The following is a 19,274-nucleotide window of genomic DNA, read 5'->3' as shown; positions in this document are numbered from 1 at the left end:
CAGTACACGGGAAGTAGGGTGTAGTGCAATTACCAGTACACAGGAAGTAGGGTGTAGTGCAATTACCAGTACAAAGGAAATATAGTACCATTTGGAACACAGAGAGATTTATCTCAACACACTGTGCCAGCCAGGCACTTTTCCACAAGCTGCTGAAGAACACAGTCCACCCACATATACGCATTTCCCCATTGCCGAGCAAATGGGTGAAAATCATTTTGTTGAGCAGAATAGAACAAGACATCTGTTCCCCACTTATTCCGTTTTCCATATGCATTATGCTCATGTGAAAAGCATCTGTACAGGACAGGAGGAGTGTGCATTTTACTAGGTGAATCATGCCCTGGCCAATCTTTCAACAAGCGCCGCACCGTGTGGTGTAGCCAGGATACAGTGCAGCTGAGCAAAAAGCCGCACGGTGTCTGTCACATCTGTCTGTCTTTCAGGACCTTTAAATACCGGGCACGGGTAAACAATCTGAAGGAGTGGCCGAAGCTCTCATCCACTGATATCACTCTCAGCCAATGAGCAGAAGATGCCTAATCACTGTCAAATAACCGTATTTGCCATTGGCTTGGTGGTGGAACAGGACCCTAGGGAGCCACTCAAGCATCGCTCCGGGGACGGTCCCGTGCTCCTGCTGTAGTAATCAAGTCGAACGGAGCGCAGCGCGGCGCGGCGCGGCCGTGTACCTGCTACTTTCCTTCCGTTATGCGCGTCTCGTCACGGTGGAGCAAACGCACCAATCTTAAACGCCCGATATCTGCGGTGCGGAACTGTTCTTCTCTCTCTGCACTTGGCTACAGTTTTACAGTTCAGTTCGACTCTCGTATATCTAGGTGGATGAATGTAAGATTCTGCCGCACAGTTTGTACTCAGCACAGTAACGTTTAATGCAATATCTATAGTTTTCTTCATGGCGTCTCAACAGCAGTCAAGAATTCAGTCTTACCTGGAGAAAAATAAAATTGGATCGTTGTTTGAGGTACGTGCCCAAATCATCTGAACTAACACATTTCACATGTTTTGCTGCAAGACAGCAATTTATCAACATTAATAGTCTATGCTATGGTTTCAACGTAGTAACTTAGATTGATCAAATAACCCGAAGAAGCGGGGACTATTCTACATAAAAAAAACTAGTTTAGGCCTATACATATGAAAAGTATAAGAGCCTGTCCCTGCATTGAATTGTGAAATACGGAGATCGCACAGTCCTTCAGTCCGATAGGAGGTCAATACACAGATTCGATCTGCCTGCAAGATTAGGAAAGGAAACCACTCTGTGCATCCAGCTGTCGGACAACAGTAGACAATAGGGGTTGTCTTGTTCCGGACTTCCTCTTGGAAAGGTGTTTCCCAACGCTCCCGACGGGGTTTTTAGAGGCAGTGGACAGTGGACAAGGCGATAGCCTATAATTGTGTGATAGTAGGCTACTAAGTAAAGGAATAAAACGCACGGCGGGAAAGTGAGGCTGACACCCTCACTGCGCCTGCGTCCCAGTGGCACATATGTTTTTTTACTGTTGTTGTTTACAGAAACAACACTATTTAATGTGTTTATAAACTGTAAAAGTGAGTCAACACAATGGAATACGTCAATTATCACAACGTTATCATTGCGTTAGTTAGTGCATTCATAGTCCAGTTTAAAGAAATGTGATTATTACGGGATGCTGGAGATGAACGGCGTTTAGCTGTAGAGTGTTGTAATGTCCTGTGTGTCTGTGTAGGGAGTTTTTCATAACCGTGATGTCGTCAGGTATTTCACTATAGTTAGTAAATTGGCTTCACTGCCATTAGGACATTTAATCGATAGCCTATCTGAGTTGAAACATTTAGGGAGCGGAGAAGGGCAGAATAAAGACAGAATAGCAGCAAGTCATCTACCTGGATGGGCTATTTAATTGAAGTGAATGGTAAACTGTCCGTTTTAATATATTTTCTTGTGGTTTGTCACTGGGGTCTGTTTTGAATGTGCTTCTACACCTGCATTGCGTTGCTCTTTGGGGGTTTTAGGCTGGGTTTCTGTACAGCACTTTGAGACATCAGCTGATTGTGAGAAGGGCTTTATAAATACATTGGATTTGATTGGATTCTATATCAGTGTGACATAATGACAGTATATTGACTACCACAGCACACAGTGTGGTATGAACTCCCAGCTACACACACACACACACACACACACACACACACACACACAGTATTGATATGATATCCCAGCTAGATGAGTCAATCCTGGGCTGCGTCCCAAATCCCAAATGGTACCCTATTCCCTTTACAGGGTCTTACACAGTGGAAAGGGACTAGCATACCATTTGGGACGTGGCTGCTCGTTGAGTAGACAGTAGAATCATGTCTAATTGGAGAGGGTCAGGTGGGAAGATTAATCCTCAGATGCTGGGAGACACCGAGGCCACACAAACACATGCTGTTTCTCCTGAGGCTCATCTATATACACACACACACACACACACACACACACACACACACACACACACACACACACACACACACACACACACACACACACACACACACACACCATCTGTGGTAACAAAACTGACTGTTTGAGTCGTGCCAGTGCATGTTTTTGTGGGAGGGAGAGAAAGAGGGAGCATGAAAGAGAGAGACTGTGTGTATGTTAGTATGTATATATATGTGAGTGTGTATGCAGTATGTTTATGTGTGTGTGTACGCATGCAGTATGTGTGTGTGCATGCAGTTGTCCCGATCGTCTGATGAATTAACGGACCAGGGCGCAGCGCACGTAGAGTTCCACATGTTTAATCAAATGAAACTCACAAAAAAACAACGAAGAAGAATAACCGATACGTGAAGCTCAAGCAGTGCTCACAGGTAACTACACAGAAACAAGATCCTACAAAAAAACAGTGGGGAAATGGCTGCCTAAATATGATCCCCAATCAGAGACAACAATAAACAGCTGCCTCTGATTGGGAACCATACCAGGCCAACATAGAAAACAAAGCACCTAGATAGGAACCCCCCCCCCCCCCCCCCCCCCTAGTCACACCCCAACCTAACAAAAATAGAGAATAAAAAAGGCTTTCTATGGTCAGGGTGTGACAGTACAATCCCCCCCCCCCAAAGGTGCAGACTCCGGCCGAAAACCAAAACCAAAACCTGAAACCAACTGGGGAGTGTAGGGGTGGGGGGGGGTGACTAGCATCGGTGACGGCTCTGGTGCGGGTCTTTGCCCCCGCCCAGACCACGGCTCCGGCCATGGAGCTGAGTAGGCCGCCGTGCCTGGACTGGGCATCGGCGCAGAGGAAGGCTCCGGCCTTGGCGCAGGACTGGACGCCGTGCCTGGACTGGGCACCGGCGCAGAGAAGGGCTCCTGCCATGGAGCTGGAGGTTCTGGACCATGGACCGTCGCAGAAGGCTCTGGACCGTGGACCGTCGCAGGAGGTTCCAGACCGTTGACCGTCTCAGTAGGTTCCGGAATGTGGACCGTCTCAGGAGGTTCCGGAACGTGGACCGTCTCAGGAGGTTCCGGAACGTGGATCGTCTCAGGAGGTTCCGGAACGTGGACCGTCTCAGGAGGTTCCAGACCGTTGACCGTCTCAGTAGGTTCCGGAACGTGGACCGTCTCAGTAGGTTCCAGACCGCTGACCATCTCAGTAGGTTCCGGAACATGGACCGTCGCAGTAGGTTCCGGAACGTGGACCGTCGCAGGAGGTTCCGGAACGTGGACCGTCTCAGGAGGTTCTGGAACGTGGACCGTCTTAGGAGGTTCCGGAACGTGGACCGTCTCAGGAGGTTCCGGAACGTGGACCGTCTCAGGAGGTTCCGGAACGTGGACCGTCTCAGGAGGTTCCGGAACGTGGACCGTCTCAGGAGGTTCCGGAACGTGGACCGTCTCAGGAGGTTCCGGAACGTGGACCGTCTCAGGAGGTTCCAGACCGTTGACCGTGTCAGTAGGTTCCGGAACGTGGACCGTCTCAGGAGGTTCCAGACCGTTGACCGTCTCAGTAGGTTCCGGAACGTGGACCGTCTCAGTAGGTTCCAGACCGCTGACCGTCTCAGTAGGTTCCGGAACGTGGACCGTCGCAGTAGGTTCCGGAACGTGGACCGTCGCAGGAGGTTCCGGAACGTGGACCGTCTCAGAAGGTTCTGGAACGTGGACCGTCTCAGGAGGTTCCGGAACGTGGACCGTCTCAGGAAGTTCCGGAACGTGGACCGTCTCAGGAGGTTCCGGAACGTGGACCGTCTCAGGAGGTTCCGGACCGTGGACCGTCTCAGCTCCATGGCCGGAGCCTTCCTCAGCGCCGGTGCCCAGTCCGGGTGCTGCGTTCAACCCAGCTCCATGGCCGGACCCGTGGTCTGGGCGGGGGCAAAGACCCGCACCGGAGCCGCCACCGACGCTAGTCACCCCCCCCCCCCTACACTCCCCAGGCCGTCATTGAAAATAAGAACTTGTTCTTAACTGACTTGCCTAGTTAAATAAAATAAAGGTAAATTAGACGATCGTAACAGCAGTATGTTTATAGCAGTATGTGTATATGCATACACACACACAGTGCATGTTAAACAGCGCTAGTGACCTGAGCCAGCCGAGCACCACGGACAGCTGCTCACTGCTTGCGACTAGTGTGGTACTGTACACCATCATCACATCTGACTGCTAGTGACTAACATAAGGTCATTTCACTCTCTTTCTCTCCTTCTCCTTCCCTCAGGACATTGAACTTTACTGTGCTCAGGGAAACCAGATTTTTTATTGTGTATTTTTACTAGGAACTGGTCTGTTTTGTGGCTCTCTAAGATGTGTTATAACCATCTACCAATCAAATGTATTTATAAAGCCCTTATTACATCAGCCAATGTCACAAAGTGCTGTACAGACACCTAGTCTAAAACCTCAAACAGCAAGCAATGCAGATGCAACATTAAACCCCTAGGGTGTTTACCTTTCCTCCTGAGAGGTCTTGGTCTCCAAGTGAACCTGGAAATGAGGTCATCCTGTATTTATTATGTACAGTAAGCAACACCATGACAGATGGTCCCCGGCATCATCTCTCTCCCCCCTTTCCCTCTCCCCCCTTCCTCTCTCTTCCTCTCTCCCCTTTCCCTTTCCCTCTCCCTCTCTCCCCTTTCCTTCTCTCCCTTTTCCCTCTCCCTCTCTCCCCTTTCCCTCTCCCTCTCTCCCCTTTCCTTCTCTCCCTTTTCCCTCTCCCTCTCTCCCCTTTCCCTCTCCCTCTCTCCCCTTTCCCTTTCCCTCTCCCTCTCTCCCCTTTCCCTCTCTCCCTTTCCCTCTCCCTCCCTCTCTCCCTCTCTCCCTTTTCCCTCTCTCCCTTTCCCTCTCTCCCTTTCCCTCTCTCCCTTTTCCCTCTCTCCCTTTCCCCCTCCCTCTCTCCCTTTTCCTTCTCCCCCCTTTCCCTCTCCCTCTCTCCCTTTTCCCTCTCTCCCTTTCCATCTCCCACTCTCCCTTTTCCCTCTCTCCCTTTCCCTCTCTCCCTTTTCCCTCTCTCCCTTTTCCCTCTCCCCCCTTTCCCTTTTCCCTCTCTCCCTTTTCCCTCTCTCCCTTTCCCCCTCCCTCTCTCCCTTTTCCCTCTCACTTTTCCCTCTCCCCCCTTTCCCTCTCCCTTACTCCCTTTCCATCTCCCTCTCTCCCTTTTCCCTCTCTCCATTTCCCTCTCTCCATTTCCCTCTCTCCCTTTTCCCTCTCTCCCTTTTCCCTCTCCCCCCTTTCCCTCTCTCCCTTTTCCCTTTTCCCTCTCTCCCTTTTCCCTCTCTCCCTTTTCCCTCTCTCCCTTTTCCCTCTCCCCCTTTCCCTTTTCCCTCTCTCCCTTTTCCCTCTCCCCTTTCCCTTTTCCCTCTCTCCCTCTCTCCCTCTCTCCCTCTCTCCCTTTTCCCTCTCTCCCTTTCCCCTCTCTCCCTTTCCCTTTCCCTCTCTCCCTTTCCCTCTCCCCCCCTCTCCTCTCTCCCTTTCCCTCTCCCCCTCTCTCCCTCTCTCCCTCTCCCCTCTCTCCCTTTCCCCTCTCTCCCTCTCTCCCTCTCTCCCTTTCCCCTCTCTCCCTTAACCCTCTCTCCCTCTCCCCTCTCTCCCTTTCCCTCTCTCCCCTCTCCCCCTTTCCCTCTCTCCCTCTCTCCCTCTCTCCCTTTCCCTCTCTCCCTTTCCCTCTCTCCCTTTCCCTCTCCCTCTCTCCCTGTCCCTCTCCCTCTCTCCCTTTCCCCTCTCTTTCTTTCCCTCTCCCCTCTCTCCCTTTCCCTCTCCCTCTTTCCCTCTCCCCTCTCTCCCTTTCCCTCTCCCTCTCCCCTCTCTCCCTTTCCCTCTATCCCTCTCTCCATTTCCCTCTACCTGAGATAGTGTCCTTTTCAATATGTGTGTGGCAACTCATATTAGCTCCCAACTAATAAAACTATTACTTGAAATGACCCTTTAAATGTATGATTAAAAATCACAATAAAAATATTGAAAAGTGTCGAGATACATTTGCCCGAAAGAATACGCTTCATTCTATAAATTATAACATTCACTACCCAATGGACAATGTATTAACATCGTTTCAACAAAAGAAAATCAATTTGATGGAAAACTGATTGGGTTTGCAAAAAGTCGTCACCGTCAGGGAATTTTTAAACGTTTTTTCACCCGACTTTTCATTTAAGTCCAGTAGCATGGTGAAATGTTTCGTTGAGTTCACATTAGTCCCAAATAGCACCCTATTCCCTATTTTTTTTTATTTTACCTTTATTTAAGAACAAAATATTATTTACAATGACGGCCTAGGAACAGTTCAGGGGCAGAACGACAGATTTGTACCTTGTCAGCTCAATTTGCTCAGGGATTTGAACTTGCAACCTTTCGGTTACTAGTCCAACACTCTAACCACTAGGCTACCCTGCCGCTCCGTCTATCTAGTGCACGACTTTAGACCAGAGCCCTATGGCACCCTATTCCCCATAAAGTGCACTATTTCGACCAGAGCCCTATGGCACCCTATTCCCTATCTAGTGCACTACTTTAGACCAGAGCCCTATGGCACCCTATTCCCCATAAAGTGCACTATTTAGACCAGAGCCCTATGGCACCCTATTCCCTATCTAGTGCACGACTTTAGACCAGAGCCCTATGGCACCCTATTCCCCATAAAGTGCACTATTTAGACCAGAGCTCTATGGCACCCAATTCCCTATCTAGTGCACGACTTTCGACCAGAGCCCTATGGCACCCTATTCCCCATAAAGTGCACTATTTCGACCAGAGCGCTATGGCACCCTATTCCCTATCTAGTGCACTACTTTCGACCAGAGCCCTATGGCACCCTATTCCCCATAAAGTGCACTATTTCGACCAGAACCCTATGGCACCCTATTCCCCATAAAGTGCACTATTTTGACCAGAGCCCTACTTGCTCCGAAACAGTACGAAGAACATGTAAAACATGAAGAACATGTAAAACATGAAGAACATGTAAAATAACACAGTTTCATACATTGTATTTTCCCACCTCTACCCCACCTCTACCCCACCTCTACCCCACGACTCTACCCCACCTCTACCCCACCTCTACCCCACCTCTACCCCACCTCTACCCCACTCTACCCCGACTCTACCCCACCTTTACCCCACCTCTACCCCACCTCTACCCCACCTCTACCCCACCTCTACCCCACGACTCTACCCCACGACTCTACCCCACCTCTACCCCACCTCTACCCCACCTCTACCCCACGACTCTACCCCACCTCTACCCCACCTCTACCCCACTCTACCCCACCTCTACCCCACCTCTACCCCACCTCTACCCCACGACTCTACCCCACCTTTACCCCACCTCTACCCCACCTCTACCCCACGACTCTACCCCACGACTCTACCCCACCTCTACCCCACGACTCTACCCCACTCTACCCCACCTCTACCCCACCTCTACCCCACCTCTACCCCACCTCTACCCCACGACTCTACCCCACCTCTACCCCACCTCTACCCCACCTCTACCCCACTCTACCCCACCTCTACCCCACCTCTACCCCACCTCTACCCCACGACTCTACCCCACCTCTACCCCACCTCTACCCCACCTCTACCCCACGACTCTACCCCACGACTCTACCCCAACTCTACCCCACCTCTACCCCACCTCTACCCCACTCTACCCCACCTCTACCCCACCTCTACCCCACTCTACCCCACCTCTACCCCACCTCTACCCCACCTCTACCCCACGACTCTACCCCACGACTCTACCCCACGACTCTACCCCACCTCTACCCCACGACTCTACCCCACGACTCTACCCCACCTCTACCCCACCTCTACCCCACCTCTACCCCACGACTCTACCCCACGACTCTACCCCACCTCTACCCCACCTCTACCCCACGACTCTACCCCACGACTCTACCCCACCTCTACCCCACGACTCTACCCCACGACTCTACCCCACCTCTACCCCACGACTCTACCCCACCTCTACCCCACCTCTACCCCACCTCTACCCCACGACTCTACCCCACCTCTACCCCACCTCTACCCCACCTCTACCCCAGCCAGGTGAAAATTGGAGGAGGGACACAACAAATAAATAGATTTGCGTGTGTGGCTCCTTTCCACAATCAATCAGTATGGCAAAAATAATCTCTGCCCAGAGGGCCTTAGACATATTTTTTTTGCAGAGAAAGAAACTAGTGTGGAAGGAGAGTCTCCGGAGAGAGAAACTAGTGTGGAAGGAGAGTCTCCAGAGAGAGAAACTAGTGTGGAAGGAGAGTCTCCGGAGAGAGAAACTAGTGTGGAAGGAGAGTCTCCGGAGAGAGAAACTAGTGTGGAAGGAGAGTCTCCAGAGAGAGAAACTAGTGTGGAAGGAAAGTCTCTGGAGAGCGAAACTAGTGTGGAAGGAGAGTCTCCGGAGAGAGAAACTAGTGTGGAAGGAGAGTCTCCGGAGAGAGAAACTAGTGTGGAAGGAGAGTCTCCGGAGAGAGAAACTAGTGTGGAAGGAGAGTCTCCGGAGAGAGAAACTAGTGTGGAAGGAGAGTCTCCAGAGAGAGAAACTAGTGTGGAAGGAGCGTCTTCCACTTTGGAAGATGAATAATTTTCGGAAAATAAGGATCATGTCTCTGTCAATTCGGAATCTGACAAGTGAGTTAGAAGAAGAGGATGAGATTGACCCTCTGCCAGCCCCAGGCCCAGCCCATCAGCAACCAGCCACAGGACCAGCCCGTCAGCAACAAACTCATCAGCAGCCTGCAGGAGGAGAAATATGGATGTCAATTATTTAAAAAAAATGGAATGGTCTTCGTGCCCGAGGAACGAGCCGCCCCGCATGGACGCCAATGTGATAAGGATGTAACCAGGGCCGACACGGATGGCGGTGACTCATCTGCAGGACATAACATCTTCTTTTCAACTGTTCATCCCAGACACCATCCAGAAAACTGGACTAATTTGGGGGGAAGGTGTGTTTTTGGAGAGAGGTGGAAGGAGATGGACCAAACTCATTTACATGCCTACTTGGGGTTTCTTATCCTTGCTGGTGTTTTCAGATCCAATGGGGGAATCCCCAGAATCCCTGTGGGATGCAGAAACTGGCAGATAACTTTTCAGTGCAACAATGTCTCTGGAAAACTTCCACATTATTTCCAGGATTATCCAATCATGTTATTGGTCACGCACACTTGGTTAGCAGATGTTATTGGTCACGTACACTTGGTTAGCAGATGTTATTGGTCACATACACATGGTTAGCAGATGTTATTGGTCACATGGTTAGCAGATGTTATTGGTCACATGGTTAGCAGATGTTATTGGTCACATGGTTAGGAGATGTTATTGGTCACGTACACTTGGTTAGCAGATGTTATTGGTCACATACACATGGCTAGCAGATGTTATTGGTCACGGACACATGGATAGCAGATGTTATTGGTCACATACACATGGCTAGCAGATATTATTGGTCACGTACACTTGGATAGCAGATGTTAATGTGACTGTAGCGAAATGCTTGTGCTTTTAGTTCCGACCGTGCAGTAATATCTAACAAGTAATCTAACAATTTCAAAACAACTACCTCATACAGTGTAAAGGAATGACTAAGAATATGTACATTTAAATATCTGGATGAGCGATGGCCGAACAGCATAGGCAAGATGCAGTAGATGGTATAGAGTACTGTATATATATATATATATATATATATATATATATATATATATATATATATATATATGAGATGAGTAATGTAGGGTATGTAAACATTATATAAAGTGGCATTGTTTAAGTAACTAATGATACATTTATTACATCCAAATATTAATTATTTAAAGTGGCTAGAGTTGAGTCTGTAGCAGCCACTCAATGTTAGCAGCCACTCAATGTCTGCAGCAGCCACTCAATGTTAGTGGTGGCTGTTTAGCAGTCTGATGGCCTTGAGATAGAAGCTGTTTTTCAATCTCTCGGTCCCAGCTTTGATGCACCTGTACTGTACCTCGCCTTCTGGATGATAGCAGGGTGAACAGGCAGTGACTCGGGTGGTTGTTGTCCTTGATTATCTTTTTGGCCTTCCTGTGACATCGGGTGGTGTAGGTGTCCTGGAGGGCAGGTAGTTTTCCCCGGTGATGCGTTGTGCAGACTTCACTACCCTCTGGACAACCTTACGGTTGTGGGCGAAGCCGTACCAGTCGGTGATACAGCCCGACAGGATGCTCTTGATTGTGAATCTGTAAAAGTTTGTGTGTTTTTGGCGACAAGCCAAATTTCTTCAGCCTCCTGAGGTTGAAGAGGCGCTGTTGCGCCTTCTTCACAACGCTGTTTGTGTGGGTGGGCCATTTCAGTTTGTCCATGATGTGTACGCCGAGGAACTTAAAACGTACTACCCTCTCCACTACTGTCCCATCGATGTGGATAGGGTGGTGCTCCCTCTGCTGTTTCCTGAAGTCCACAATCATCTCCTTTGTTTTGTTGACGTTGAGTGTGAGGTTATTTTCCTGACACCACACGCCGAGGGCCCTCACCTCCTCCCTGTAGGCCATCTCGTCGTTGTTGGTAATCAAGCCTACCACTGTAGTGTTGTCTGCAAACTTGATGATTGAGTTGGAGTCGTGCATGGCCACGCAGTCATGGGTAAACAGGGAGTACAGGAGAGGGCTGAGAACGCACCCTTGTGGGGCCCCAGTGTTGAGGATCAGCGGGGTGGAGATGTTGTTTCCTACCTTCACTACCTGAGGGCGGCCCGTCAGAAAGTCCAGGATCCAGTTGCACAGGGAGGGATCGAGACCCAGGGTTAATGACGAGTTTGGAGGGTACTATGGTGTTAAATGCTGAGCTGTAATCGATGAACATCATTCTTACATCCTCTTGTCCAGATGGGTTAGGGCAGTGTGCAGTGTGGTTGAGATTGCATCGTCTGTGGACCTATTGGGGCGGTAAGCAAATTGGAGTGGGTCTAGGGTGTTAGGTAGGGTGGAGGTGATATGGTCCTTGACTAGTCTCTCAAAGCACTTCATGATGACGGAAGTGAGCCAGCTTGTCTGCACATGCTCTGAGGACGCGGCTAGGGATGCTGTCTAGGCCGGCAGCCTTGCAAGGCGTAACAGTTTAAATGTTTTACTCATGTTTGCTAAGGTGAAGGAGAGTCCGCAGGTTTTGGTAGCGGGCCGTGTCAGTGGCACTGTATTGTCCTCAAAGCGAGCAAAGAAGTTTTTTATTTTGTCTGGGAACAAGACGTCGGAGTTGGCGACGGGGCTGGTTTTCTTTTTGTAATCCGTGATTGACTTTAGACCCTCCCACATATGTCTCGTGTCTGAGCGGTTGAGTGGCGACTCTACTTTGTCTCTACTGACTCTTAGCTTGTTTGATTGCCTTACGGAGGTAATAGCTACACTGTTGGTATTCGGTCACATTTTCGGTCGCCTTGCCATGATTAAAAGCAATGGTTCGCGTTTTCAGCTTTGCGTGAATGCTGCCATCAATCCACGTTTTCTGGTTGGGGAAGGTTTTAATAGTCACCGTGGGTACAACATCACCGATGAACTTGCTAATAAACTCGCTCACCGAATCAGCGTATACATCAATGTTGTTGTCGGATGCTATCCTTAACATATCCCAGTCCACGTGATCAAAGAAATCTTGAATCATGGAATCAGATTGGTCGGACCTGTGTTGAACAGACCTGAGCAAAGCCATTTCCTGTTTTTGTTTCTGTCTATAGGCTGGGAGCAACAAAATGGAGTCTTTGTATGCTTTGTATGCGTCGCGGAAGTTAGAGTAGCAATGATCCAGAATTTTGCCAGCCCGGGTCGCACATTCGATATGCTGATAAAATTTAGGGAGCCTTGTTTTCAGATTAGCCTTGTTTAAATCCCCAGCTACAATAAATGCAGCCTCAGGATATGTGGTTTCCAGTTTATATAGAGTCAAATGAAGTTCTTTCAGGGCCGTCGAGGTATCTGCATGGGGGGGATATACACGACTGTGATTATGATCGAAGGGAATTCTCTTGGTAGATATTGCGGTTGGCATTTGATTGTAAGGATTTCTAGGTCAAATGAACAGAAGGACTTGAGTTCCTGTATGTTGTTATGATCACACCACGACTCGTTAACCATAAGGCATACACCCCCGCCTTTCTAGTTACTAGAGAGATGATTGTTTCTGTCGGCGCGATGCGTGAAGAAACCAGCTGGCTGTATCGACTCTGATAACGTATCCCGAGTGAGCCATGTTTCCGTGAAACAAAGAATGTTACTATCTCTGATGTCTCCTTGGAAGGCAACCTTTGCTCGAATTCCATCTACCTTGTTGTCAAGAGACTGGACATTGGCGAGTAGTATAATCGGGAGCGGTGAGCGATGTGCCCGTCTACGGAGCCTGACCAGAAGACCGCTCCGTCTGCCCCTTCTGCGACGCCGTTGCTTTGGGTCGCCGGCTGGAATCAGATCCATTGTCCTGGGTGGATCCGCTTCGGGAAAGTCGTATTCCTCCACGCCGTGGAGAACGTTCTGCTGCCTGCAACATCCTCCAGCATGACCGGTTTGGCGGTGGGTCAGTCATGGTGTGGGGTGGCATTTCTTTAGGGGGCCGCACAGCCCTCCATGTGCTCGCCAGAGGTAGCCTGACTGCCATTAGGTACCGAGATGAGATCCTCAGACCCCTTGTGAGACCATATGCTGGTGTGGTTGGCCCTGGGTTCCTCCTAATGCATGACAATTCTAGACCTCATGCGGCTGGAGAGTGTCAGCAGTTCCTGCAAGAGGAAGGCATTGATGCTATGGATTGGCCCGCCCGTTCCCCAGACCTGAATCCAATTGAGCACATCTGGGACATCATGTCTCGCTCCATCCACCAACGCCACGTTGCACCACAGACTGTCCAGGAGTTGGCGGATACTTTAGTCCAGGTCTGGGAGGGGATCCCTCAGGAGACCATCCGCCACCTCATCAGGAGCATGCCCAGGCGTTGTAGGGAGGTCATACAGGCACGTGGAGGCCACACACACGACTGAGCCTAATTTTGACTTGTTTTAAGGACATTACATCAAAGTTGGATCAGCCTGTAGTGTGGTTTTCCACTTTAATTTTGAGTGTGACTCCAAATCCAGACCCCCATGGGTTGATAAATTTGATTTCCATTGATAATTTTTGTGTGATTTTGTTGTCAGCACATTTAACTATGTAAAGAAAAAAGTATTTAATAAGAATATTTCATTCATTCAGATCTAGGATGTGTTATTTTAGCGTTCCCTTAATTTTTGTGAGCAGTGTACATTAAAAAAAAAAAATACTGCATAGTTTCCTAAGAACGCGAAGCGAGGCGTCTATCTCTGTCGATCCCAAATCTCTCTCTCACTTTGATAGCTGAGACACCAGACCAGCTCGGCGGCAGAGAGACAAGCTAGCTACAATCAGGTCTGTGCAGAGAGACAAGCTAGCTACAATCAGGTCGTTGTAGAGAGACAAGCTAGCTGCAATCAGGTCTGTGTGGGACAAGTGGCTGGACCGCCTTCCCCTGTTTTACAACCCTGGGCCCAACGTTACTGTTGATGAGCATCTCATGCTATTTAGGGGCCGCTGCCCCTTCAGGCAGTACATACCGTCTAAACCCGCAAAATATGGAATAAGATCTGGGCTGCCTGTCAGGCTGCTTCATCATATGCTTGGAACTTGTAAGTTTATGTTTGAACTGAGGGATTGTCAGGACTATGTAGTACAGTATAGAGCAATGGGGGCTGGTGAGGGGAGCTATAGGAGGACGGGCTCATTGTACTGGCTGGAATTGTAGGGACCGATGCTGGAGTAGAGAAGAAGGTACGGGGAGTCAAACATTTAATCAGGAACAGACATGGAACAAGACAGGAACAGACATGGAACAAGACAGGAACAGACATGGAATAAGACAGGAACAGACATGGAACAAGACAGGAACAGACATGGAACAAGACAGGAACAGACATGGAACAAGACAGGAACAGACATGGAACAAGACAGGAACAGACATGGAACAGACATGGAACAGACAGGAACAGACATGGAACAAGACAGGAACAGACAGGAACAGACATGGAACAAGACAGGAACAGACATGGAACAAGACAGGAACAGACAGGAACAGACAGGAACAGACATGGAACAGACAGGAACAGACAGGAACAGACAGGAACAGACATGGAACAGACAGGAACAGACAGGAACAGACATGGAACAGACAGGAACAGACAGGAACAGACAGGAACAGCGTCTCTGCACATGGGTATTAAAGGTTAATCAATGCTGAAGCTGCGGAACAGAGCGGAGATTTAGGGGAGGTAATGAATCAAATCAAATCCAATGTATTTATATATCCCTTCGTACATCAGCTGATATCTCAAAGTGCTGTACAGAAACCCAGCCTAAAACCCCAAACAGCAAGCAATGCATGTGTAGAAGCACGGTGGCTAGGAAAAACTCCCTAGAAAGGCCAAAACCTAGGAAAGAAACCTAGAGAGGAACCAGGATATGAGGGGTGCCCAGTCCTCTTCTGGCTGTGCTGGGTGGAGATTATAACAGAACATGGCCAAGATGTTCATAAATGACCAGCATGGAACAGAGCGGTGGAACAGAGATTTAGGGGAGGTAATGACAGAGGTGATTGGGTCCATGTTGGTAAAATGATGATTAAATGTCTGAACAAATCATTTTAAATGGAACTGTAACTAAGTCAAACTTATACTCTGTTTTATTATATCTGATGAGTTCATAAGAAGGGATTGTGAGACACGGACAAGGAGTCATTTAAGTTAATGAACACCATTCCAACTAGGAAGAAACTAATGGGTTGGGGACTGTGTAAACAGATAAGGTAGTTAACCTATGGTTGAACCTACAGAAACTGAGCTCTGGGGTGTTTAAGATAAGACAGTGAGTGCATTCCTAGGTTTTCTGTTAATTAGAACTGTCAGCTCAGTGGTGATCGATAATGTTGAGGTGTCAAAAGTTACCTGGGAGTGTGTTAGTAAGTTAGAATGAACTTTTCACCTCACTTTGTCCCTGTCGAGAGGAGGGGATTCTGTTAAAGCAATGAAATGACGTCATGATCTGTTTATAAACTATTGCTCGTGGTTAAGTGGCAGCGCGCTCCGAGAATAAATTCTGTTACCTATTATTGAAAGACTGGTCTGCGTCTATTTTATGCAATCAAGAATCTTATAAATTCTCATAAAATAGATTAAGGGTTTTCAATTGATGAAAGCACATTGGCATAATTAAATTACAGTAACAGTCCAGGTGAGTCCAACAATTGCTGATGCGCGTGACGAGGGGAGCAGGTGTGCGTAATGCTTAGCAGCCTGGCGCCCTCGAGCCCCAGGGAGGGAGAGCGGAAGCAGGCGGAAGCAGGAATGGAATAAATGCAACGGTATGAAACACATCAAATGTATGGAAACCACATGTTTTTTTTCCCATTCCAGCAATTACAATAAGCCCGTCCTCCTATCCCACCAGCCTCCTCTGAGATAGAGAAAGGTCTGTAACACTGAATGTTGCCAGCTCTTCATAGAAGGATGCTTTTGCCTGTTAGTTTCACTGGTGCAGTCCTCTTAATGAGATAAACGGTACATGTTTCAGAGGATGGGAATTAGATAGGATTTAGGACGTGTCCCAAATTCTACTATTCCCTTTTTTTATAAGTGCACTACTTTTGACCAAAAAACCCAAATAGGGAATAGGGTGCCATTTGGGACACATATCCTCAGTTATGTTCAGTTCTCCCCAGAGAGGAAGCTACTCCTTAATTCATGTGTTGGTCAGGGAAAGTCTTATCAGCTGAAGGACAAAAAAAATGCTAATGTGTAGATGACAGAAAACAATCTTTGGCAACAAAATAAAATAAATGCTTAATTATTGAGGTAGAATTAAAGTTGTTCTTCTGTTCAATGCACACATTGAGCTAGCTAAACACATCAAATTGTATGATTGTATTTGTCACATACACATGGTTAGCAGATGTTAATGCGAGTGTAGGGAATTGCTTGTGCTTCTAGTTCCGACAGTGCAGTAATAACCAACGAGTAATCTAACATAACAATTCCACAACTACTACTACTACTACCTTATACACACAAGTGTAAAGGGATAAAGAATACGTATGCCATATGTGTAGACTGTTCATGAGACCCAATTGGTACCCTACTCCCTATAGTGCACTACATTTGACCAGAGCCCTATCAGGGGTCATTTGTGACACAGATCCATTGGTTTTCACAGACATTTTGTTTCGTTCATTTTAGATGATGTAGCGTTGAGAGGAATTACAGTAGATTCTACAGCATGACCAGCTAACCGGGTGTCTCAGTGTCCCCGGTCTCAGTCTGTAATACCTACATGTTTCAAACAGACCCACCACAAGGTAACCTGTCTAAATTGACTGTCGCCCCCCCCATAGCCCTGAAAATGCTTTGAAAGGCTGGTCATGGGCTCACATCAACACCATCATCCCAGACACCCTAGACCGACTTCAAATTCACATACCGCCCCAACAGATCCACAGATTATACAATCTCTATCGCAATCATCCACACTGCCCTCTCCCTCTCCCACCTGGACAAGAGGGACACCCAACTCAAGTCCCCCAGTACACCCAGCAGGACACGTTTATGGTAGCACTGGACAAACACACCTGATTCAACTTGTCAACTAATCACCAGGCCCTCGTTACGTTGAATCAGGTGAGTTTGTTCAGGGATATAACAACAATGTGTGCTTTTGAGGCTACTGGAGGACTGGAGGTGAGCTGTTGGGGATACTGGAGGACTGGAGTTGGGCTGTTGGGGGGACTGGAGTTGGGCTGTTGGGGGGACTGGAATTGGGCTGTTGGGTGTACTGGAGGTTTGGAGTTGGGCTGTTGGGGTACTGGAGGACTGGAGTTGGGCTGTTGGGTGTACTGGAGGACTGGAGTTGGGCTGTTGGGGTACTGGAGGTTTGGAGTTGGGCTGTTGGGGGTACTGGAGGACTGGAGTTGGGCTGTTGGGGGTACTGGAGGACTGGAGTTGGGCTGTTGGGGGTACTGGAGGACTGGAGTTGGGCTGTTGGGGGGACTGGAGTTGGGCTGTTGGGGGGACTGGAGTTGGGCTGTTGGGTGTACTGGAGGTTTGGAGTTGGGCTGTTGGTACTGGAGGACTGGAGTTGGGCTGTTGTGGTACTGGAGGTTTGGAGTTGGGCTTTTGGGGGTACTGGAGGACTGGAGTTGGGCTGTTGGGGGGACTGGAGTTGGGCTGTTGGGTGTACTGGAGGACTGGAGTTGGGCTGTTGGGGGGACTGGAGGAGGGAACCACTGCCCTACATAGTGCACTAATAGTACACTACTAGTGAGTGAGAGTGAGTGAGAATGAGAGAGAGAGAGAGAGATATCTGCATTAGGTATCTCTCACAGACCAGACAGACAGCTGTGATCTGCTTTAGGTATCTCTCACAGACCAGACAGACAGCTGTGATCTGCTTTAGGTATCTCTCACAGACCAGACAGACAGCTGTGATCTGCTTTAGGTATCTCTCACAGACCAGACAGACAGCTGTGATCTGCATTAGGTATCTCTCACAGACCAGACAGACAGCTGTGATCTGCATTAGGTATCTCTCACAGACCAGACAGACAGCTGTGATCTGCATTAGGTATCTCTCACAGACCAGACAGACAGCTGTGATCTGCATTAGGTATCTCTCACAGACCAGACAGACAGCTGTGATCTGCATTAGGTATCTCTCACAGACCAGACAGACAGCTGTGATCTGCATTAGGTATCTCTCACAGACCAGACAGACAGCTGTGATCTGCATTAGGTATCTCTCACAGACCAGACAGACAGCTGTGATCTGCATTAGGTATCTCTCACAGACCAGACAGACAGCTGTGATCTGCATTAGGTATCTCTCACAGACCAGACAGACAGCTGTGATCTGCATTAGGTATCTCTCACAGACCAGACAGACAGCTGTGATCTGCATTAGGTATCTCTCACAGACCAGACAGACAGCTGTGATCTGCATTAGGTATCTGTCACAGACCAGACAGACAGCTGTGATCTGCATTAGGTATCTCTCACAGACCAGACAGACAGCTGTGATCTGCATTAGGTATCTGTCACAGACCAGACAGACAGCTGTGATCTGCATTAGGTATCTCTCACAGACCAGACAGACAGCTGTGATCTGCATTAGGTATCTCTCACAGACCAGACAGACAGCTGTGATCTGCATTAGGTATCTGTCACAGACCAGACAGACAGCTGTGATCTGCATTAGGTATCTCTCACAGACCAGACAGACAGCTGTGATCTGCATTAGGTATCTGTCACAGACCAGACAGACAGCTGTGATCTGCATTAGGTATCTGTCACAGACCAGACAGACAGCTGTGATCTGCATTAGGTATCTCTCACAGACCAGACAGACAGCTGTGATCTGCATGAGGTATCTCTCACAGACCAGACAGACAGCTGTGATCTGCATGAGGTATCTCTCACAGACCAGACAGACAGCTGTGATCTGCATTAGGTATCTGTCACAGACCAGACAGACAGCTGTGATCTGCATTAGGTATCTCTCACAGACCAGACAGGCAGCTGTGATCTGCATTAGGTATCTCTCACAGACCAGACAGACAGCTGTGATCTGCATTAGGTATCTCTCACAGACCAGACAGGCAGCTGTGATCTGCATTAGGTATCTCTCACAGACCAGACAGGCAGCTGTGATCTGCATTAGGTATCTCTCACAGACCAGACAGACAGCTGTGATCTGCATTAGGTATCTGTCACAGACCAGACAGACAG

At 48.7% G+C, this 19,274-nt stretch overlaps 1 protein-coding gene across 3 annotated transcripts in view; it reads left to right on the top strand.

The window, feature by feature from the left end:
• Window positions 1-461: 461 nt before the first annotated feature.
• Window positions 462-19,274, top strand: part of LOC110536541 (uncharacterized protein C8orf34 homolog) — a 166,613-nt gene continuing 147,800 nt past the window's right edge. The window contains exon 1 of one of the 3 annotated variants that reach the window (XM_036934703.1): window positions 462-985. In XM_036934703.1, the coding sequence (XP_036790598.1) occupies window positions 917-985 (69 nt within the window). In that variant the 5' untranslated portion in view covers window positions 462-916. The remainder of the gene's footprint in view (window positions 986-19,274) is intronic. The other 2 variants (XM_036934704.1, XM_036934705.1) reach the window with 2 other exon arrangements.

This window comes from Oncorhynchus mykiss, chromosome 11, assembly GCF_013265735.2.
Source record: "Oncorhynchus mykiss isolate Arlee chromosome 11, USDA_OmykA_1.1, whole genome shotgun sequence".
NCBI classification, from domain to species: domain Eukaryota; kingdom Metazoa; phylum Chordata; class Actinopteri; order Salmoniformes; family Salmonidae; genus Oncorhynchus; species Oncorhynchus mykiss.
This window is presented reverse-complemented; position numbering and strand designations above follow the sequence as displayed.